Below are 23,943 nucleotides of genomic sequence, written 5' to 3'. Positions count from 1 at the left end.
TGTCTGTCTGCCTGCCTCGGTCTGTTCCCAGGTGGGAGCTGCCAGCTTCCTCCAGCAGCCAGCGCGTCTCCCCCAGCTCCCCTCCCAGGCCTTTCTTCTCCAGCTGGGCTCAGCTTCCCTGCTGGGAGGTGGGGAAATCCATCTCCCTCTGGGTTCTTGGCTGATCTAGGTGGCATTGGCCTGGTGATCAGGTTTGCCATTCTCTTCTTGGATTTGCCATTGATTTGGGGTTGTGACTCATTCAATCTCAGACAGCAAGGTGACGTTCATACCTATATCTTCTGCCCTGAGAGCAGACAGTCCTTTCTTCCCATTGGGGAGCCATGCAAATACTGGGGAAACACAAATAGGCTTCATAAACTGTTACAGAAAATGCCCACTTTGTCGCTTGCCCTCAGGGGCCAGGCCTCCTCAAGACCTTTACCACTCCTGGGGAGATGGCAGCACACCGCAGATGAACCATGGTCCCCCGCAGGTGCTTCCTTGGGAGCCTGTGACCAGAGATACACAACACCTAGATAGCATTCTGAATCCAAAGTGGTGTGCAGCTAGCAAGAGGTTCAATGCATCGGAGACAAAGGAAGTTTACAGTCTGCACGTGTCTATCTGGAGCTTGTCTACACAGGAATGCTAAACTGGATTGAGGGAGTGGGTGAATTGAAAGTGGACTAGCTATTCCTGATTAATTCTGTGTGGGGATGGGACACTGATTCCAGATTAAGAGCATCCACAGATACAAACCCTTACCAGCCCTTCCTCCCCAAGAGGGCAAACTAGGCAAGGCTAGCTTCTCCAGACACACTTGATTTGGTCCCCCTTTAAGCTCTGCTGGGATCTTTTGTTCTCCAGAGTCTGCTCTAGTCAAACCAGGCTGGCTGAAGGCTGGAGCCAGAATCCTCAATGCTAACAGACCTGGCGTGTTGTCCCTTAGCAAGCTGGGAGCACTTGGAGAGAGGTGGCTTGATGGAGCCGTTCTCTGCCCATGCCCTGATGCTGGGCCAACCCGCTAGTGACTCAAACCAATCTGGGCCATCAGGCCAGGAAGAAAACAATTTTCTGTCCCATTGGGCTTTTGGCAATCACGTGCATTTGTCCCCAGAGGAGAAGTCGGAATGTGGACAGTGCATAGATGAGGAGAAACCTGTCAGTTGGGGAAATGAAAATCATTCAGCAGAGGAGGGAGGTTCTGGAGCAGCCCTGCGGCAGCGCGTGGCTCTCCATTTGAAGATGGAACTAGTTCTGTTTCTGACCCAGATTCTCTGATGGAGGTGCCTGCATAGCAGGGTCTGGACTCGGTGACCCGGGGTCCCTCCCAGCCCCATGGCCCTGTGGTTTTGATTGGTTTTCCTTCTCTTTTGTAACCCTTGGTCTGAATTAAGTTAATTTGGAAAGGGAAATTAATTTTGAGCCAACCTCCAAAACTTTCCAGTTCAAAAGTATCAGCCATTTGGAAGCTTGTTTCTGACATTTTTTCAAGCCTGGGAATTTGTCGGAGCCTCCCCGACCCCAGGGACACGTTGAGCTTTGACGAATGGGCCCTTTTGGCAATGAAACATTTCATCAAAGTGTTCCTGAACAGCAAAGCCGGATTCATAGAGTCCGAGGCCAGAAGGGACCATTGTGATCATCTAATCTGACCTCCTGAAAAACCTCCTGCATAGGCCTTTGCTGAATTCACTGCTGGGTGAACTAGAGCAGATCTGTTAGAAAAACATCCCAGCTTGATACCCACAGCTCTTGGTAAGTCAGTGCCACCCCCCTGCCAAGCCACTGTACAGTAGCCATACATCACAGCCCTGGAGCTCTGCTCCCTGAGCCGGCATCTCCTGAGAATAGGGCTGAGTCAGCCAGGGCTGGCCCCCAAGCAAGGAAACAGCAGGGGGCAGGTGTCTGCAGTCCTTTGGGAGGGGGTGAGGGCAGTTCCTGCAATCACAATGGAGCAATCGGGGATGGGGGCAGAGCGGGAATGAGATATAAAACCCCCAAATTAATTTCTGGGAGAGGCATCACATCAATGTCACACAAACAACTGGGGGAGAGGGGGAATGGGCAGGGGGGAGACAGGTCTGAGGGGCAAGAGGAGGATGAAGGGGGATGGGAAGGCGAGGAGGAGGGGAGGTAGGCAGGGCCTAGTGCTTGTGGGGGTTGAGGGGTGGGCAGGGCCTGGAGCTGGGAGGTAGGCAGGGGGATGGAGGAGAATGGAGGTGGTGAGGGCAGGGACTGCGCAAGGATGGATGGTGTGGGCAGGAGCTGCAGCTGGATAAGGGTGGGAAGGGGATGGGGAGGATGGATGGGTGGGCTTGGCTTGGTGATCAGGGGTAGAGGGCAGGGGCTGGAGAAAGATGGAAAGGTGCAGGACCTGGGCGGAGAAGGGGAGGCAAGGGGAGCGTGGGTGGGTGGGCAGAGGGCAGGGTCCGGAGAAGGATGGAGGGTGCAGGCCAGGGGCTGGTGCTGTGCTGCCCAGATCAGGGTGTAGGACGACGTTATTCACTTCCGGGGGTCACCCTCCCCAGGAGCTGCTGCTGCAGCAGCCACAGGATTTTTCTTCTTCCTCATGCTCATGTGTATGAAAAATAAAAATCGCTGACAAAGTCATCTTCCTGTTGCCATGGCATCCAGAGCAGTAATTAGACCAGCCTGATTTCCCATCCTTGAGAGAGAGGCTGGCGGGGGGTAGGTTTCAGGGGGAGAGGGGGAATGACTCAGAGATGAAATGCAGGGAGTTTAAAGGGGATTCTATTTGCGGTGGGTTTTTCTATGCTCTGGCACCCAGGTGCCCCTCCGGAGAGGTGTTCTCTGCCCGGGGGGAGGGGGGCGCATGAGGAAGGGACAGTGGCTAGCCCCACCATGAACAAGATGTGGCTGGCAGAGAGGGGAATAGAACCTGGAAACTTGGCTCCCAGCCCCCCCTCCTCTAACCCACTGGACCCCATTCCCCTCCAAGAGCTGGGGATAGAACCCCGGAGTCCCTTTGCTCAGTCCACTAGGAAGTGCTGGATACGAACAGCTTCTCGTCCCAGGTCCCCAGCAGTTCATCCATCCTGGTGCTCACCCACTGCTCCTGTTTAGGAGTGGGGAGGCTCAGAGCTGAGTGTGGGGTCCTTGCTTTGGGGGGCTCCCCAGGCTGGACCTAAGGGGATGATCCCCTCCATGCTCCATGTATAGAACATAGTTGCAGTGACCTCATGTTGTGGTGCTGGTTTGCAGTTGGACTACATTCATCTATGGCTCTTCCATGTGGCAGGGGGACAGCCCGGCTGTGGAGCTCAGGGGCAGTGGTGGGTAGGGGCTGTGCACAGTTGCATGACAGGGACAGTGAGTCTCATTAGTTGGTTGGGGCCAAGCAGGATACTGATGGGATTAATGCATTGACTGTACCCATTAGGGAGGGATTTATGGCTGTCATGAGGGGCCAGCATGGGGGCACGGGAGCGCTGGCACCAAGCCATGAGGAGACCAGAAATCCATCACACAGGACTGCCTTGGGGGGGGGGTGTGCTATGTGACAGCCACGTCACAGACCCCTCCCCCAACCGAGATCTGGTCCCCTCAGGCTGGGCACTGCACAGACCCCCCAACAGAGATCAGGGTTTCTGTAATGCCACATGCTGCACAGACCACCTGACACTCAGCATCCTGTTGCACTGGACAGCACACAGCCCCCCCACACAGAGAGTGGGGTCTCCATCATGCCAGGCATTGCACAGAACCACTACTGAGATCAGGGTCCCTGTCGCACCTGGCATAGCAAAGACCAGCAACTGAGATCGGTATCCCACTGGGCCAGGCACTGCACAGGTCCCCACCCCCCAACCTAGTTCATGGCTCCATGGGGCCAGCTCTGCACAGGCACCTAGTGAGAGACCATCTCTGCCCCAAAGAGCTTACAAGCTGGAGGCACAGAGAGCAATGGAGACTGGGAGTCAGACCTCGGGGTCCATCCAGCAGTGGGAGGGCTGGTGGTTAGAGCAGGGGGCTGGGAGTCAGGACTCCAGGGCTCTAGTCCCAGTTGCATCTGGAGGGCACATGCTGTTGAAGGCCTGGCAGAATGGCAGCTTTCCCACTCCAGAAGGACTCTGTCCTGTTGGGAGCAGGGGTACTTTGGTAGCACCGCCCATCCTTTCTGCACCTAAGCAGCAGCTTGGTCTCCAGGCCTCCTCTCAGGCTCTGCCCCAGAGCCCTGCTTTCAAGGCAGCTCCGTTGATCTCTGACACATGCTGGCAGGAGCAGGGCACACTTCCCCTGCTGCTGTTCATTGGTATGCCCAGACCCTCTCGGCATGGCCCACATGGGCACCAATCGCAGACCCTTCCCCAGAGGCAGCACAGCGCTGCTAAAGCAGTAGGTGCTCTCCACCCACAGCCTTGAGCTGCATTGAGTGCAAGGGGCAAGCGCCCCTGTGGAGCCCTGCAGCCCATGCCCCCAGCACTGCCTGCGACAGAACGCTTCTACTGAGCCCCTACCCTGAGCCTTGCAGCACCCTGCCCCTGCCTGCCAGCGCTCTTTGCTGGCCTCTCACCCCACTCCCTGCAGCATAGCACCTCCGAGTGCAGCACAGACTGCAAGGGAGAGCACCCCCTACTGATCCCCCCCGCACCTGCTAGGTCCCCCTACTAGCCAGGCCCAGCGGTGCTTAGGCTGGGAATTGCAGCATGATACCACTTGCCCTAAGTCCTTCGCCACCTCAGTCGCTATTTCAAGGGGCTAGTGGCCCACGGGGAAGCGGCTCAGGAGCCCTGGAGGACCTGATTGAGAGCACTCATCCCAGGAGGTGATTGAGAGCACTCGAGCAGAGAGCCCTTGGAGGTGTGAGTGTGCTGTGGAAGAGAGGCCTTGGTTGGGAGGGAGCTGCTGCATCACCATTAACTCCAAAGGAAGCCAGATTGCGAGAGTTAATGAACAGCTAGAGGGAGGGGGAATCCCCCATGGCCTGCATATGCCCACCCCTTCTGTGTCCTCACCCGACCTGCCCTTCCTGGGCACACCCTATAAAGGGGAGCCTGGTACCAGCCCCCTAAAATCCTCTCCAGATTTGCCTTCAAGCTATGGCTTTTGGGGCCAGGGACTCCTGGATGTCCCCTGCTATTCAGAGCAGGCCTCTGCCTTCTGAAGGACAGGAAGGGAGGGGCGGTGGCTCATGGTGGTGTGGGAGGGAAGGGGTATTCAGGATTAAATGCAGGAAAAGGGGGGATCAGATACAGATGGGTGGGGGTGAACCAGAACAGCTGGCTGCAGAAGAGGCAAGGATTAGACACAGCTTGGGGCAGGGGGTGAGAAATGATCAGTCCCAGCTGGTTGTTGGGGGAGGAGGGGCAATTAGACACAGTGGGTGTGTGGAGGGCATCAGACAGCTGGCTGGCTGTGCAGGGGGACGGGCAATCAGACACAGCTGGCCGTGTGCTGTGTGGGGAAGGGGAGAGAGAGAATAGACCCAGCTGGCTGATGATCAGCTAGCTGACTACAACAGGGTGAGGATTAGACACATCTGGCTGCGGGTGGAGAGATCTGTCATAGCTGGCTGTGTGCAGGAGGGAGGGGTGACAATCAGACACCGCGGGTGTGGGGGATTTGTCACAGCTGGCTGTGTGCACCAAGGGGGAGGGGGGGCGACCAGACACAGCTGGTTGCGGTGGGTGTGGGGGTGATTTGTCATAGCTGGCTGTGTGTGTGGGGGAGGGGCGATCAGACACAGCTGACTGCAGGGGGGGGCGGGGGAGGTAAGAAATAGACCCAGTGGCTAAGGGGGGATGATCAGACCGCTGACTGCAGGGTGAGGATTAGACACAGCTGGATGCAGCGGAGGGGATTAGACATAGCTGGCTGCAGGGGGGGAGGCATTAGATACAGCTGGCTCCATGTGAGAGGGGCTAGCTGTGTGATTGCAGCGGGGTATCGCCCCCCTTCACATGCACTCTGCAGTGCTTCCACATTGCCATTCCTGCTGCTGTGCCAGGGCCCTGATTGATTCCCTGCCCCCAGGGTCCCTGTCCAAATCTTTGTTATGTTAATTCCGACACACTGAGCATGATCCCCACAGCCAGCTCTGGAATACTGATTGCGGGGGAACAGGCCCCTCCCTTCCCACACCAAATGGTACCCTTGCTGGATGGGGAACAGGGAGATGGATAGCTGGGAGCCAGACCGAGCCAGCCCAGTATCCCCCTGGCCCAGCTCAGAGGAATGGGTTAGCAGCCCGGTGTCCCCACTTCCCTTCCATCCTAGATTAGACCAATGGGCCCAGCTGGCCTGGCATAGATGAGATTGGGCCCCATTGTGTGGGTGCTGCACAGACACAGACAGGCCCTGTCCCAAAGACACAGGGTGGGAGAGGAAGTGGGGGTGGGGGGAAGGAGTCACTTAAAGTCAGTGGCAGAGGCAGAAATAGAACCTACAAATCCTGACCCCCAACTCCCACAATAATTAGGCCCCCTTCCCCTCCCAGAGCCAGGGCTAAAACTCCAGAGTCCAGGCCAGTGTCTATCCACAAGGCTCCCAGACCCGACAGCGGCTGTTCGCCAGCCAAGCTGTGTGTCTGACCCAGTGGACCGCACAGCACGGTCTCCCCCTTGCTTTGCACTGGCACCGGGATGTGGGAGATGCAGGCCAAGGGGACTGGCCTGGCCTAGCAACCTATGCTGGCCTAGCCCTGCGGCATATTGGCAGCCTGCACCGCCAGAAGAGGTTTTAGCTGTCAGTGTAGGCACACCGCCTCTCCCGAGCCATTCTTTCCCGCTGCTAGCGGCATCTGCACCAGGGGTTTAGAGCAGTGTAGCTATGGGCTGGGGAGGGGTTCACACGCCTGCACACCGTGACTGGTGGACCTAAATTTGAAGTGGTGACCAGGCTTCAGAGAACTGACTTTTGAGGCATGAGGTCCTACCATAGGTGGTGGGGAGCAAAACATGAGAGTGTGTGAGGAGCGCCCAGGCCTGGCTGGCTCAGGGTGTGAGGAATGGTCCATGAGCTCCTCCCCCTCCAGGGGCACTAGCTCCAGCTGGCCGCAGGCTGGGGGCTGTGTGCGGGGAGGGCATGTCTGCACCACCTCACTGAGCTGTGCTCTCCTCTCTCCCCAGAACACAGATGACCTGTTGGTGGCGTCAGCTGAGTGCCCCAGTGATGATGAGGACCTGGAGAGTGTGAGCCCAGCACAGGTGGGTCCTTCTCTCTGCTGCCGGCATGTGTGGGTAGGGGCTCTACAGGGTGCACTGGACACACACCCTGACACACTGTCCCCTCTACACACGCACACCCTACACACACCGTGGCAAAGACATCCCACACACACCCTGACACACTGTCCCCCCTATATCTCCTACACATGCACACAGCCACACCCATACACCCTACACAGACCCTGACACACTGTTCTCCTTACACACACACTGACACACTAACCCCTACATGCACTCACCCCCTACACACACATTAACCTACACATGCTGACACACACATCCCTTTACACACACACATACTCCTGTACTCATTGAGACACACACACACTTAGGTGCACTCACACACATGCACCAAATTGACACACACATCCACACATCCCTGTGTATGCACACACAAACACACATGCAGAGGCACAAACCTCTGCGCACACACTGACACACAAACTTCTGTTCATGAATGCACAAACCTACACAATCCCTGTGCTCATGTGTGCACACAGACACCCCTTTGAACTCACACACAAACACTTGTTGGTGACCTGACACATTGCTACATGCACACACTCACACAAAGACATCCCTGTGAACTCATAAAGCTACATACTTGTGTACACTCACACAAAGACACAGCCTTATGAACTCACATAGTGCTACACACATGCAAGCACACCCCTATGGATACCTGCACAGAGAAACACAATCCTATGAACTCACCCAACACTACCCTCTTACCCCTATGCACACACAAATAGAGAGAGAAACCTGTGAACTCACACAGCTGCACACTCATGCACACACACCCCGACAAACACTGCTACTGACACACACACCCTGATTCCCCCATAAACTCCCCGCCCCGTTCTATGCTGTGTTACGCTAACCCACTGCCCCTCCCCACTGATCAGGTCCTCAGTATCAAACTTGTATTTAGCAGGCACCCTCCCCACACCCTTAGACTCAGCGTCTGGCTGACCCAACACATTCAGCCCCCAGCCTCCCTACCATCCTGTCTGCCTTTCTCCAGACAGGCGGAGGGTGCAATGGTTCCCCTACACCCCACCCCTCTCCCAGCACCTGCTCCAGGATTTACAAGACCAAAGAGTTAGCTGGAGCCACCCCGCCCCATCACACAAATCCAAGCCCAACTGGGAAAAGTGGGAATAGAACCCAGGAGTCCTCACTCCCAGCCCCCAACCCCCTGCTCTAACCATTAGACCCCACTCCCCTCACAGAGCCAGGGATAGAACCCGGGAGTCCTGGCTTCCAGCCCCCAATGTTCAAAGCACTGGATCCCACTCCCCTCCCACCATACAGATTCAGGCCCAGCTTGTGAAGCATCCCTTTATTACCTCCTTTCCCATTTGCTGATGGAATGAAAGGGCCTTTAGTGGTTCAGGAATCATTGTTGTAGTAGACTGTTAAGGAGCTGCTGCACCCCACCCTAGAGGTGGCTGCATCTCAGCACCAGGCAGGGGAAACTGTTCCCATTCCCTACACCAGAGGTGGCTGCATCTCCGCACTGGGTGACAGATCCCTGTGTAAACAGACAGCATTACCCACTCCAGAGGTGGCTGCATCTCCCACTGGGTGCTAAACCAGGGCTAGGGAAACCTAAGAGGTGGACACTCCCTCCTTGAGCAGGGAGGTTTTGCAGAAGGAAGAAGAGGTTTACCTCTGGCTTGCTAGGACCTGGCTGTGCACCTTTGTGCCATGTTGTCATTTATGCTGCAATTGGGGAATCCCTCAGGGAGAAGTACCCTGCGGGGGGCGGGGAGGCTGGTGTCCAGGGCCCCTAAACCCCTCTTCACTGATCACAAAGAGCAGAGGAGGCAATGATTAATGGGATCTAGGGGGACTTTGGAAGCTTTGATTGGCTCCAACTCATGTTGCCAGGCTGAGAGGATGGAAAGTGTCAAGTTCCCAGATGATCTCCAGAAATGCTCCCCTCCACCATGCCATTAGCAAGTGGAACTCACTGCTGCAGGATCTCCTCAGGAGGGAGAGCTTAGCCACTTTCCAATGAGGGCTCAGGACTTTAGACAAATACCAGACTGTGCAGTGGTAGAATTCAGCATAATAACCAAGGACTATGGAAGGAACTGAACTCCTCTGGGAGGGACCAGCTGGGGGCAGGGGGACCCACCACTGCAGGGTTTTTTGAACCTGCTTCTGAAGCGGCTGGCGCTGGCCACTGTCGAAGATGAGGTACTGGGTTAGTGGGCCTGTTGGGCTGATCCAGTATGGTGGGCAGGTGGGTTATGGACTGATCTGGAGTGACAAGGGACATTGGGTGATACCAGGCAAGAGCGGCTCATTGGTCTGATCCAATGGGGAGTGGGGAGGATACTGGGCTGGATGTGCCCGTTGGTCTGATCGAGTTGGTCTGGAGTGGTGAGGGGGAGAGGAAGGATGGTTCAGTCGCTCAGGTGACTAGGGAGACCTGGCTTCAATTCCAGATCCAGGGCAAGAGTGCCCCCTATTGAGCCCTCCACTCCACGCTGGGGTCTGCACTGACTGCAGGGTGAGCTTCCCAGCCCCTTGGGTTTGTTCTGTCACTCTCCCTACCAGTGCAATGACGCAACTTAGCCAGGGGGAGCCGCTGTCTCACGCAGGTTTGTTCTTTTGCGCCAATCCCTTCTGTGACCAAGTGCTAAGATCTGACAAGATCACAGCCAGGGTTGTTATGGCCAGAGGCATAGAACGAGAGCATGGGGGGAGAGGGGAGGGGAGTAGTGAGGAAAGAGACATAAATCCAGGCAGAGAGTGAGCAGAGCAGAGAGCCACATCCATGGGAGACACTGCATTGGCTGTAGGCAGAACCCTGCCGTCCCTGCAGAAACACACCCAGCCACAGATTGATGTGGCTTTGTGTCCTCTCTAAATGGAATGGAAATTGCAGCGTGGGCTGGTGGGGGTAGATCCCATGCTCTCATTGACCACCCCCCCTCCACCCGCCCAACATCCACACCAGTTATTGCTCTTAACCCCCTCCTCTCCACCGCACTCCCTGTTCCACATCACCCAGGCCCTGGTAGGGCATGAAATTTATGCCATCTCCTCCCTGATGGAAAGCAAGGGGGGATTTATGAGCCTGGCAGTGCAGGGAGCGCCTGGTGCTGCACCAGGCCGGGTTCATTAGCTCCATTCTTTATCGTCTGGGGAGCGCCAGTACCCTTCGATGCATATTTATCTCCTGTGCCAGGGATGAGTCGACCTCCCCCGTTGTGTGTGAGATTTCCCAGAGCCAGGGCAGCAGCAGGGAGATCTGCCCCCTGCACCCACACACAGAGGGCCCCACCCCATCCAGCGTGCCTCCCCCTGCCTGTCCCCCATTCAGTCTCTCTGCCAGCCAGGGGGCCAGTTAGATGGGCATTGGGTGGGAGATGTTGGTTGCACACGGGCATCTAGCCCTCTCTGGCCAGAGGCTGTAGGGAGTTCAGCAGGGGATGCTTTCACGTTGGAGTCAGATCTGATCCCAGCCTGATGCTAGGGGGTGTGGTGCTGAAGGGAGCAGAATGGAGACTCGGCAGGGGGCGCTTTCCCCTCTTAGTCAGTGCTGACCCCAGCATGACACTAGATGGGCCATGCAGCAGGGTGCACTCACTGGAGTCAGTGTAGCTACTGACTTACCCCAGCTAAGGTTCTGGCCCATGGCCTAGTTTTCGGAAGCACGGCTCACCTTCAATCCCCGCTACAGTCGCTGGAGACTCAGGCCCCTGTAACAATATCCCAGTGCTGCCGATTTCCAATGCATCATTTTGCACAGCCGGAAGGACATAAAACCCAGCTGCATTCCTCTGTGCATTTACAGTGCACCCCCATACAGCTGGAGATGCAGAAGGCACATCTGTACCCTTCAATCCTGCCGCTGTGCTCATGCATGGCTGTAACCAGGGCTTGTGTACATTACAGCAGCAGTGAGAGGCTCTGACCATGGAGGTTCCCATTGTGCCAGGAGCGGGACACACTCCTGTGAGAGAGAGTCTCTGCATGAAGAGCTCACAGGCTGAATAGATGAAGGGAGGGAGGAGAAGCAGAGGCACCAAGGGGAAGGGATCGCCACAAGGGCAATGGCAGAGGGGGGAATAGAACCCAGGAAACCTGCCTCCCAGCCAGTGCTCTACTCACTAGGCCCTGCTGCTGCTCTATAGCAGTCAAGTAACAAACACTGAGGGGATACTTCTGTGATAAAACTCATTTCCTTTCACTCTTTACCCAGCTCCCTCTGTATTTCAGCTGTCAGTGCCCTCCCCCCCAATTGCAAATGGTACCATACCCAGCTGTATAACTGGCTTGCAGTTACATGTCTATGCAATGGGCTTTTGCAGATCTACATTGCCTGGTGTCTACCTGCAAGCCACTGATACGCTGCACACTCCTCTGTGGGACTAGCGCCCCTCTGGGTTCCCCCTCTGGTCTTGCCTCCAGGGTCACACAGATCTGTAATTTGGCTAGCACACATCTGTGCTGTTAGGGCACCAAGTTTAGTGTGCGTGTGCACATGCTGTGCCCACACTGCTCACAAGTGTGAGTCCATACATGCATCCCTGTAGGATGGCCCCTTTTTCAGCAGGAGCTGCAGGGGGTGCTCACCCTCTCAGGTTTTGTGACTGGAGGATGAGATGGACAAACCTCCCACGGACTGGCTACCAAGAACTTCAGGAGCAGAGCCCCAGATGGTGCAAATCACCCTCTTCTTAATTATGCAGTGGTGCCTAGAGATTACAACTGAGACCAGGTCCTCATCAGGCCAGGTGCTGCACAGGCTGAAAGGGAGAGACAGTCCCTGCCCCCAGGAGCCCAATCTGACTAGACAAGGGTGGGAGGGGAAACAGAGGCATCAAGAGGGGAAGGAATGTGCCCAGATCAGTAGCAGAGCTGGTAATAGGAAGGAACCCAGGAGTCCCAGCCTCCACTCTAACCCACTAGACCTCACTCCCCTCCCAGAGCTGGGATATAACCCAGGCAGGAGTCCTGGTTTCTAGTCCAACATTAGACCACAGCACGGGGAAGACCTAGCCCTAATTTCAGTGTGGACACCCAGGCTGCTACTGCTCAGCTCCCCAATAAAACAAGGGACTAATTAGCTGCTCCCCCCTATATGGTGGCCCTCCCTTGTGAGTTGAGTAATTGCTGGTGCATCCTTTCTTCTCCTCCCATACCGACGGCGCCATGGTTATGTTATTTCTCTCTTCTTCTCCATGATCAAAGGTAGCGCGGCTCCTTTGTGCAGTGCTTGCCAAATGTTTCCAAAAGCATCACAATAAAAACCAGAGGAGAAGAGACAGGAGAAAATGAAAGGCCCAAGGGGGGGGGCTCAGCAAGCTGATAGGGGCTGCTCATTAAAAACATACACACACCTTCTTGCAGGCTTTTAATTAATATCGGGAAGGAAGTAAGGGGACTGGGTTTTGGTCAGCTGCAGTCCCTGTCCCACTGTGGCTTTGGGATGTGTGCTCCCCTCCCCTTCCCTGCTCCCAAGGCCCTGACACAGAGTGACAGAGACACCAGTGGGACCCAGAGTTCTGAGCAGTTAGAGCAGGGGGGCAGGATCAGACCAATGTGTCCATCCACCCAGGAATCCCTACCCACTTCTGGGTGGGGGAGAGCCACTAAGCAGGACTGCAGCAGGAGACAGGCTGAGCTCTTCTCCCCCCACCCTCAGCAGAGGGGGGGGAGGTAGAGAGAGCCTAGCAGCTTGACAGGTTTCAGAGTAGCAGCCGTGTTAGTCTGTATCTGTAAAAAGAAAAGGAGTGCTTGTAGCACCTTAGAGACTAACACATTTATTTGAGCATAAGCTTTCTTGAGCTACAGCTCACTTCATCGGATGCATACAGTGGAAAATATAGTGGGGAGATTTTATATACACAGAGAACCATACACACTGTAACGAGAGTGATCAGGTAAGGTGAGCTATTACGGGGGCGGGGGGGGGCAAACGGACCTTTGCTCCCTCTTCCTTTCCTTTCTTCCCCCCTCTCTCCTGTAGACAATGGGCTGCCCTGTTCCCTCTTCCCTCCTCTCTCCCCCAGACAATGGGCTGGCCCACTCCCTCTTCCCCCTCCTCACTTGCAAACAATGGACTGACCTGCCCCTGCTCATTCCCCATCCTCTCCTGCAAACAATGGGCTGGCCTACCCCTTCCTTGTCTTTCTGCCCCCCCTACTGGCCCTGGCTTGGGTGAGGGCAGGTGAAGAGCCCCTGAGCCTGGAGCTGCAGGAGAGCACAGGTGCAATGGGGGCAGAGCGGAGCAGAGGGAGCTGGGACCCTGCAGCAGCAAATGCAGTGTCGGGGTACAGGGAGAAGCCAGGAGCTGCAGTCCATGCGCTTCTGCAGCAGGGGCCAGCGTTGTCATGCAGTGACTGTGCCGCAGGGCGGGCTGGGACTCTGGAATCAAAAGAAAGACCACCAAACAGGAGAGAACCTTGAAAAACTCTCCTGGTGTCCTGGGCGCAACTGATGGCTCCTGAACCCCGGCGATGGCTGTCAGGGAGCTGATGGAGTACTCTGTGAGGGAAGGGGTTGGCTGCTGCCCCCAGCCCCCAACTCTGCAGCCCCAGCTACTGGGTCAGGCTTTGCTGTGTCAGCCTGGAATCCTTTTCACTCAGCCACCAGCACAAAACAGCCCATCCCCAGCCAAGGCAACTCAGCACATGGACTGGTACCCCGGGACCGGGTGATACAGTATCCCCTGTCTCCCTGCCACCCCGGGCCAGACCATAGCCCCCGCCAGCCCAGTATTCCCCTCTCCCCTTGCCACCCTGCTAAGACCCATGGGCCCAGCCAGCCCAGTATCCCCCCGCCACCCCAGGTCAGACCGATGGGCCCAGCCAGCCCAGTATCCTCTGCCTCCCCGCCCCAGGTCGGACTGATGGGCCCAGCCAACCCAGAATACCATTACAACCTATCATACCAACAATCGAGCAAGGCTTGTAATAAAGGGTCTGGCCAGATCTTTCCAGCCTCGTGACAGCACTATGGTCGCTCCCCAAAGCATGTGGGCCTAGGGAGTGGGGTGGTAGTTTCCATTTCTGATCTGTCCAGGAGGGGGGGTGGATTCTCTGTCAACCACTGGAGACTTTGGCGCTGGCGTGTGCAATTGTAGGGAGAAGCTTTTCCTTCTCTGTTATTTACTGCTGCCTTTCAAACCATAATGCAGCCCTGACTCTGTTTTCCTCAGCTGACAATGAATGCTTTTAATGATAATTTTGAGCTAATGTATGCGACTCTGAGCTAGATGAGCTATAGTGATCTCTCAGCCAGTGTGGAGATGCAGCTGCCTCTGGGGTGGGGTAATGAGGGCCCTTTTATACAGGGATCCACCTAGTGCTGAGATGCAGCTGACTATCCCTATGGCTAATGTGCACCACTGCTTGAAGCACAGCACCCCCTAGTGCCACATTGGGGTTAGTACTGACCTTGGGGAGAGAGCACCTCCTACTGAGTCCCCACCCCACTCCCAGCAGCACAGTGCCCTCTAGCAGCTCACTTGCAACCTCTGCTAAGTGCACGGCAGCACTCAACCAGTGTAGAATAGGCCAGGAGCATGTGTGCAGAAGCAGAGAGAATGTCATACAGCAGAATAGTCTTGTGCCGTTGTGTAAATCTATGAGATGGCCCCAGCTTGACAGAAATCACAGGGCAATGAAAACAATTCAATACTTGGAAGCAGAGGAGGCTGGCAAGATCAGGGTGTTTAGCTCAGCAGGCAGATGAAGGAGAGGGGGATATGCTAGAGGGGTCTAAAAAGATGGGCGGGATCTAGACAGGCAGCTGGGATCTGCTGTTCACCTTCACTCACCATTCAGGAACCCCCAGTGAAATTCCAGGCAACACATGTCAAGTGACTCCATTTGTACACTGCATCGTTAGCCTGTGGAACTCCCTGACACTTGATAGTTATGGACTCCACTCCCTGCCTCTGGAGCGGTCCTTTCCATCAGTGTATTTTCCACCAGCCAAGATTGGCACCTACAGTCCTTCCACCACCAGTGGCCAGGATTGTCTCCTACAGTTTATCCCCCTCCAAGTTTTATCCTTTGCTCCTGTTCATCCCATAGCCACTAATTTCCCTCCAAGCCATTCTCCCCCCACCCAGTGTCTTTTGCACCTATTGGGTACCTGGAGTCAGATCTCATGCCACCCTGCAGCTTGACTAAGGTGGTCTCTTGTGAGCTTCCTTCATAAACTCAGTCAGTTGCCAACATCCTCTTCCCCTTGAGACCCCATGTCAGGTCACAGCTCTGAGTCCCAGGCTTGACTGAGGGCTGTGGCTAAGCAGTGATTTGCTTATACTGCCCCTCCCCCCCCGCAGGAGGGGCACTGAGAACACACACATCATTTAAATACCTACCACAGCCTTGTAAAGGAGGGTCACCCTCATATTCCACACCATCTGGCGCGTGAGCTGTGGGAGCTCAAAGCACTGCACATAGTTAATTCCACCCCATACACTCCCTTGCGGAGTGGTCTTGTTTAATCTCTGATATTGCAAATGAAGGGGCAGCTGAGTCAAGTGACTCGCTGGTAAGCAACAGAGAAACAGGCCACAGTCCTCAGTGCTCCTGACACCTATCTACCCCTGATCTAACCACTACCCTCCTCAGCCAGGACTAGAACCCAGGAGTCCTGGCTCCCAGCCCCCCTGCTCTAACCACCAAACTCAACTTCCCATCCAGATCCAGGAAAAGAACCCAGGAGTCCTGACTCTCAGAGCACTAAACCACTTGCTTCATGCTGTTGTGTAACTTTTCCCTTCCACGTTGGCTCCTGCCCTGTAAGCGGAGTGGAGATTTTGGTCTGTAAACCATGGAGGGTAGTGACTCTGTTGCGTGCATTCTCATGCACTCCCCACCCCATCACAGCTCCCACTGGTGGTGTGACCACATATGCAGGTTTACGAGCTCACTGCCTAAGTTCCCTGTAAGCAGCCACGCGGCGCTCAGGCTGCAGCGGGGAGAGATGTCTCTCCCCCAGTTCCAGCCCAGCCCCAGACCTGCTGCGGTGGGAAGAGGCACCCCTCCCCCAGCTCCAACCCAGCCCAGCCCTAGACTTGCTGCGGCCAGGGGGAGGCCCCCAGCTCCAGACCTGCCGTGGCCGGGGGTAGACGCCCCTCATCCGGCCCCAACCCAGACCTCCCATGGCGGGGAGAGGCACCCCTTTTTCGGACCCAACCCAACCCCAACCCAGACCTGCCACAGCCTGGGAGAGACCCCCAGCAGCAACCCAGCCCCGGACCTGCCACGGCCAGGGGGAGGCGCCCCTCACCTGGCCCCAACCCAACCCCGTCCGGACCTGCCGTGGCCATGGAGAGACACCTCTCTCCCCCAGCCCAGGTGCTGCTGTGGGAAGAGAGAGCTGGGGGGAGTCCTCTCTCCTTGTTGTAGCCCGGGGGCAGCCTGCATCCCAAACCCCTCATCCCTGGCCCCACCCCAGAGCCCGCACTCACAGCTGGAGTTCTCAGCCCCCCGCACTCCAACCCTCTGCCCCTGCCCTGAGCCCCCTCCCACACTCCGAACCCCTCAGCCCCTCCCCACCACATGAATTTTGTTATGTGCACCAATATGAAGGTGATGTGCACATAATAAAATTCATTCCACACTTGTGGAAAAAATTAGAGGGAACACTGCCCACTGCATAGGTACTAATAGTCTCACCCCTTGGGACAGCCTGTAGAGGCTTGACCTTGGGATCCCTGGTGCCCCTGGATTCTATCTTGGCAGGCAGCCCCAATCGCTGTACAGACACAGCACTGCTACTACAGGCTGGGCTGTAATGAAGTGACAGGGAAGAGGGTGCCACTACCCTCTCCTGGGAGGAATCAGAGTCACAGCTCTGATGCATCCGATGAAGTGAGCTGTAGCTCACGAAAGCTTATGCTCAAATAAATTTGTTAGTCTCTAAGGTGCCACAAGTACTCCTTTTCTAGTCACAGCTCTGTGTGACAGAGCCCCGCACAGTTAACAGCAAGTCTCATTTAGCTCCGGTCGGTGGGCAGCTTAGGGGCAGCAGAGTTGGGAGTTCTAACCCCATTACTGCCAGGAAGATTGGTGTAGCTAGGAAGCCCATGGCTTTGGCACTGTCCATTGAGAAGCTGGTGAGGAAACTGGGAACTGGCTGATGGGAACGGCACATACTGGGAATGGTCTGCCAAACTCCTGGAGTCCCCATCCTCAGCTGGTGCAATGGGGTGTAACTGCATAGGAGTCAGGACTGCTGGGTTTTATCCCCAGCTCTGGGAGGAGAGTGGTGTCTAACAGGTAAAGCAAATGGAACTGGCAGTCAGGATTCCTGGGTTCTATTCCTGTTGATGTCAGGGCTAGGCATCTGTCCCTCTATCTGCTTTCTTTCCAGTTCTAATAGGCACAGAGCCCATAGATCTGTCAAAACAGCTATTGAAAATATAGTTATGTATGTTTTTTAAACGTGTATTTTCCCAACACCCCCCCCCCCAAATTTACAGTCAAAGGACCAAAATAATGTGTGCAGTGTCCTTGTCATTTCAACATCAACTTTGATTGCCAGATGTAAAAGAAAAAGTGGGGGGAGGGAGAGGTGGGAGGTGGGAATGGAAAATGCAGACAGACAGACATAGTTGAAAAGTGTGTCTGGGCGGGGGGGAGGGAAAGATTTTAAAATATGCAGAAAAAGAAAGAAAAATGAATCTAGATAGGTAGACAGAAAGAGAAATTAATTTAGAAAGAAAGAATGAAAGTAAGAAGGAAAATGCATCTAGATGAAAAGACCATAGATTAATGAATCTAGAAAGAAAATTAATAAAGAAAAAGGTAGATAAATTAATATAGAAAGAAACAGAAATGAATCTATATAGGTGAAAAGAAGGAAATGGATGTAGAAAGAAAAATTAATCTAGATAGAATGGAAGTAAAAAAGTAAATATGTCTACAGAGAAAAACTATAGATGAATCTAGAGGGAAAGAGACATTAATCCAGCTAGACAGAAAAAAGAATATAGACAGACATAGGAATTAATGTAGAAATAGTATAGATAGAAACAGAAATGAATCTAGATAAAAAGAAAGAAGATAGATAAAAGAATACAGAGAGAGAGAGAGAGAGGAAAGAAAATGTATCTAAACAGAAAGACTATAGATAAATTAATCTAGAAAAAGAGGAACAAATCTAGTTAGAAAGAAAGATCAAAGAATATAGACACAAATGAATCTAGAAAGAAAGAGTATAGATAGAAAGAGAAATACATCTAGATGGAAAGAAAGAAAGAAAGAAAGAAAGAAAGAAAGAAAGAAAGAAAGAAAGAAAGATAGAATTGACTCTAGAGAGATAATTGAAAAGGCGAGTGGTAGAGAAAAGAGATGTTTAAAAAAAAAAAGAAAGAAAAAAAAAAGTTGTTTTTTCTCCAAAAAAACATTCTTACCTAGTTTTCTTTTTTGTAATTTTTTTTCTTCATGCTAAAATCACATGGCCAATTTGTTGATGTAAGTTGATTGAATTCTGTGGTTTGCTCTCTTATTTTTAAAACGAAAAGAAAAGGGAAAAAATGAAATGAAAGAGAAAAAGAGGGGAATAAAAAGAAATGTGAAAAGCAGTTTGCAATTAGGTGTTTTCTTTTATTATTACTTAATTCTGCTGTTTGAAAATCTGTTTAATTTTTTTGCATTAAATGACTAATTTCTTTTTTTTAATTCTTTTTCTTTAAATTTATGATTTCTCTAGATTTTGTTGTAAAAAGCTACAGTTTAAAACGAAAAACAGTCGTAAAGATTCGTTTAAAAAGCAGCCAGAGATTGGGGAACAAGTCTAGTTTTAAATTCAGTTAATCAGTTTGATTCAGTTTCTTGTGTCCAAATGTGGCAGTTTTTCCTCCGGTTCGTATTAACCCATCTCTCCTTTTCTGTTTCTCTTCCCCCTTTATTTCTTTCTGTTCTAGGAGGTGAATTAGTATTGCCCATAATTACCGAAGATTCCTTAGACACCCCACCAATTGCCACCCGGTCTCCATTCATACCCCCGCCACCTACCTTTGGCCCCTTCCTAACCGTAATAGAGACCACCAGAGACACCCTAGCCCCTTCCGCCAATCAAAAACCCCCATGCTTAGCCGACCAAGAGGACAGCGATTGCGAAGAGGGCATTGAGGCTTCCGGTTACGCCTCGGGCGAGGTCTTCGACTCCAGCCTGCCCCCTACTGATGACGAAGATTTTTACACCACATTCCCCTTGGTCACAGATAGGACCCTGCTGGCCAGGCCAGATGGAGCATCTAAAAAGTCCCAAGGCTTCAGGCCCAACATTAGGACAGGAGTGCCGGCTTCATCCTCAATCCCTGAGCTCCTGACCTCCACTGCCTCTCCCGATCTGGTCCGTAACATCCCCGCCGGCAAAATGAACAATCGCGAGGCCCCCAAGTCCCATCCAGACCAGTACCCCCCTCTGCCCACCTCTTTTGAACTCGACAACCGTAACAGGCATAAGTACCCTGGTATAACGTCTTCCCCCAATTTCCACAATCTACCCACAGCTAACCCCACCGGCTCGGGGGAGAGGGGTCCCCCAGGGGCCGTCGAGGTGATCCGCGAATCTAGCAGCACCACGGGGATGGTGGTCGGCATTGTGGCGGCGGCCGCCCTGTGCATCCTCATCCTCCTCTATGCCATGTACAAGTACCGAAACCGGGACGAAGGCTCTTACCAGGTGGATCAGAGCCGGAACTACATCAGCAACTCGGCACAGAGCAACGGCACGGTGGTGAAGGAGAAACCCACCTCTGCCACCAAAACCCCCAGCAAGAGCAAGAAAAACAAGGACAAGGAGTATTATGTGTGAGTCTCCGCCCCCCCCCGCCCCGCCTCCCTCCTGTCCCTCTGGTGGCGAGCGCGCGCGAGAGACGATTGCAGGGTGAGATCGCTCAAATCATGCCAACCTTTGGATACAAGAGACCAACGGAACCTCCCAGCCTTCCTGTCTCCTCCCTCTGCATCACACAGGCAACCAGTGGATCCTGCCCCCCCACCTCCAACCTGCACTGGTCTCAGTTTGTTCATTTCCCCCTTTTTTAATTTTTCAGTTCATCCTCAAAAATTAATAACAACCACCCCAAAATCAAAATCGTGCTCGCTTCCCCTCCCCCCCACCCCGGATTCCTTCAGATCTTGGGGGTTTGTTTAATTTATTTTCTTTTTAGCAAACAAAGTGGGGGAAAGAACACGGCAGGGGGCAATCAAATCACACACGCCATGGTTAGAGGTTGGCACCGGAAATAAGCGACCACTTGGAGACCAAACAGAAAACGAAGATCTGGGGGTGGGATAGATGGATTGATGAAGGCTTCGGAGCTCCCTAGATAAAGCTGAGCCAGGATTTTGCCTTTTTATATATATATATATATATATATATATATATATATATATGTGTGTGTGTGTGTGCATATATATATATATATATATATATATATATGCGTGTGTGACAGCTGATTCCCCCCTTTGTTATTCCAGAAGGTTAGATGCCTCCTCATCCGGATGAAACTTTGGGGTACATTTCCCCACCCCTTTTAGACCCCTCTCCCATGCCCTGTTTGGAAACAGACTAATCCAATTGGGATACAAAAGATTTGATTTTTCTCTCATAACTATCGACAAAATTCCAACGCGGAGCAGGATACAGCTGGATCCAGAAAACTTGGCTGGGCAAAGATTTTGGGGACAAAAAATTGGTCTCTCTCAGAATTATTATTAAAACAATAAAAGAGGGGGGTTCTTTAATTATAACTGATTTTTCTCTCTCTCTTTGTTAATGTGTCAGAGTCTTGGAAATGTGTGGAGTAAACTGAACCGAAACAAACAAAGTCACGAACACTCGGGAAAATAAAAATGAATCCATTAATAACGATGGTAGTAAATAAAGCAGTTAACATGGATCTTGTCCAACTATGGAACTGATCGGCTATTCGGCTCTCTGCTCTGTAGTAACAAAAGGGGGTGCTACTCTCAAAAGGGTTAGAGTTGGGATGGTGTTGGTTTTTGTGAAACAACAGCAATGGGAGCTGACACTGGTTTGGGAGTACCTGCTTGGGATATGTGGGGGTGGGGGTGATGGGAAAATATATGATGTTTCTGTTCTGTTTTCTAGGGGATTGATGGCATAATTCCTTTTCCCCTGTGCTCCTCCACTCCCATCCCCTTTTCTCCATGCCAAGGTGCTATTGTGATCATCCTTTAAGTGTCTTCTCAGAGCATGTCCTTAAATTGTATTGTTCTTTCAAGGTATCTAGAACAGGGGGGTAAGCAGCTGTTGATGGGAATTTGCAAATTAAGTGTGGGGGGGTGGAGGCATTGGACTATTTCCTTCACCCGCACCTTCTCCCCTCACTGGGAGAATTGAAAAGGCTTTTCAAATGACTATATATAAAGAGAGCTCTCTCTATATATAAAATATATATATATATATATATATAAAAATATATATATTATATAAGGTATATGTGTGGACAGTTTAACACAGAAGAATCAAAGAGGGTTTGGAAGAATGTTTGAAAAGGAGCTAGAGACAAAAAATTTCTCCCCACCAAGGTGTGTGGCGCGTTACAGGTAGGATCCCTCGATGATCTCTGGGCACGGCCGCTGGAGACCAACTCCCATCTTTGATCAGTTTCTGCAAGACTCCAGTCCATCCTTCTGCGTGCGAATTGGCCGACACGGCCGGCCCCCTGCTTCCAGACAGGGTAGTGCCATGGGGCCTTGCTCTGTCGGCAGCTTTCTAGCTGGTTCCGATGCAGCAACGCACTTCAGCACCTGCCTAGCTCAAAGCACGGGGGTCATCTGGTCAAAGCCAGTAGGGAAAGAGTCACAGATTGGAAGGGAGACATGGCAGAATTTTGCCCAGAGATTCCTGCACCCAGCCCGTGACTTGCGTCCCAATTAAACCATATCTATTGGATGATAGAAAGCCCTCAAGGGATGAAGAATCCTCTACATCCCTCAGGGAACGGCTCTAAAATTTCATTCCTCATCTTCCCCGTTAAAAACGTGCATCTTATTGGCGCCAACTAGCCATCAGATCTCACGGTCCATCTGCTAGATCTAGTAGTAAACTCCTTTTCTCTGGGGCCATATCATGAATAAAGCAAGGGAGCTGTGCTAGATTGGGATTGGAGAACTCCAGCCCTACCAGGATCAAGCCCATCACTGGGAGGGGTGTCAGGAGGCGAGGGATTTGGATCAGAATTCTTTCTTTCAGAGTGATAGGATGCAGGTGAAATAGGCATTTCAATTTCTCAAGCCTGGCAAAGTTAGTGCAAACTCCCCTCGCCTTCAAAGCTAAAATGCCAAAAGGGGCTAGCAGCGAGATGGAGAGAGAGCGATATATCTGCCATTGTAAGCTGTGAACTGAAATAATTTCATATTAATTTTCAGGCTTTGAGGTGTTTTTTTAGAAAAGGCATCACATTTTGCAAAGTTTCCAGGGTATTTAGGCTCCTACACTTTTTGAAAATGAAATTTAGGCTCCTAAATCCCTTAGGTGCTTTGGAGAATGTTAGCCAACATGAAATTTGGTGGGCATCTCTCAGCATCTTAGACCATTGCATGAGCTCGAGTTCTGTATTTTTCTCTTACCAAAAAAACCAACATTTTTTTTTAAAGACGCAGATTATTATTGGAGTTTCCTTCATTCCAAACTTTGCCACTTAATGGAACTGTCTGCAGGGTGAAGGAGGGGGATTTCTGGCCGTTTCTCTAGGAGTGTAATGAACATTATCAACTGTAAATTAATTTGTACATTATTAATATTTTATTTTTGTTTGGGGGAGGGGCTTGGGCGGAGAAATGAAGGTTGCAAACTCTATTTTAAAAATATGACACTGATGAATATCCTCTTTTTAAAATATTGAGAGAGAGATTGGTTTATTTTAACAATAGAATTCCCAATCTTTTTCCTTTACAGCATTCCAGGTGGGGAGGAAATAAATTTTTAATTCATTCTTTTTGTGTCAGTTCTGGTTTGGTTTTTTTAGCGAACAGAAACCCCTTCCTCATTGTTTTGGGGGAAATACTCTGTGGTTCTGCATATTTACCCTGTAAACTTCCTGTACTCTTCAATGTTACTGTAAAGTGTTACCAATTATGATGAAGTCAAAAAAAACCTTTCAACCCATGTACATTACCGCAAAGGGGAATACAGTTGATTCTATACTTCGTACAACTCTGTAGTTCTAGTCCTCATTTTGTGTGGGCAAACCGGGCCAAGAGATGGTTAAGGGATTGACCGAGGGCCTGTTTCTCCATTGCTTTGTACCTTGTCTATTATGGGTTATATTGCAGTAGCATCCAACAAAGAGTGGGGCCCTGTCAGGCTGGGTGTTGGGCCAAGATCAGGGCTCCCGTCACACAGGTGCAGCACTGACTCCAACCAAGGTCAGGGCCCTAGTCATGCCAGGCACTGCACAACACCCCCGCTACTGAGGAAAATCAGGGGTCCACTTGTGCCAGGTGCTGCACAGACCCCAATCAAGATCAGGGAACCCATTGTGCCAGGCACTGCACAGAACCCCCAACCATGAGCGGCCATGTTCCCATTGTGCTGGGCGCTGCGCAAATCCCCAGACTGAGATGAAGGCCCTACTCTGTCACGTAGGCACTGAGACTAGGTCCCCACTGTGCTGGGCCCTGCCCCAAGGAGCTCAGTCTAACGAGACAAAGGATGGGAGGGAAACAGGCATGAAGAGTTGGAGGGCCATGCGTAAGGTAAGTGACGGAGCCCAGAGTGGATCCAGGGATGCTGAATGCTAAGCTAGGGC

The 23,943-nt window shown here is 52.4% G+C and overlaps 1 protein-coding gene across 1 annotated transcript in view; it reads left to right on the top strand.

Annotated features, from left to right (window-relative positions):
- Window positions 1-23,351, top strand: part of NRXN2 (neurexin 2) — a 285,310-nt gene extending 261,959 nt beyond the window's left edge. The window contains 3 exon segments of the mRNA XM_043518686.1: window positions 7,066-7,128; window positions 7,131-7,151; window positions 19,081-23,351. Of these exon segments, the coding sequence (XP_043374621.1) occupies window positions 7,066-7,128; window positions 7,131-7,151; window positions 19,081-19,976 (980 nt within the window). The 3' untranslated portion in view covers window positions 19,977-23,351.
- Window positions 23,352-23,943: the final 592 nt, after the last annotated feature.

The sequence above is a fragment of the Dermochelys coriacea genome, chromosome 7, assembly GCF_009764565.3.
Source record: "Dermochelys coriacea isolate rDerCor1 chromosome 7, rDerCor1.pri.v4, whole genome shotgun sequence".
NCBI lineage: Eukaryota > Metazoa > Chordata > Testudines > Dermochelyidae > Dermochelys > Dermochelys coriacea.
The sequence above is the reverse complement of the archived record's forward strand: the minus strand, read 5'-3'. Positions and strand labels throughout refer to the sequence as shown.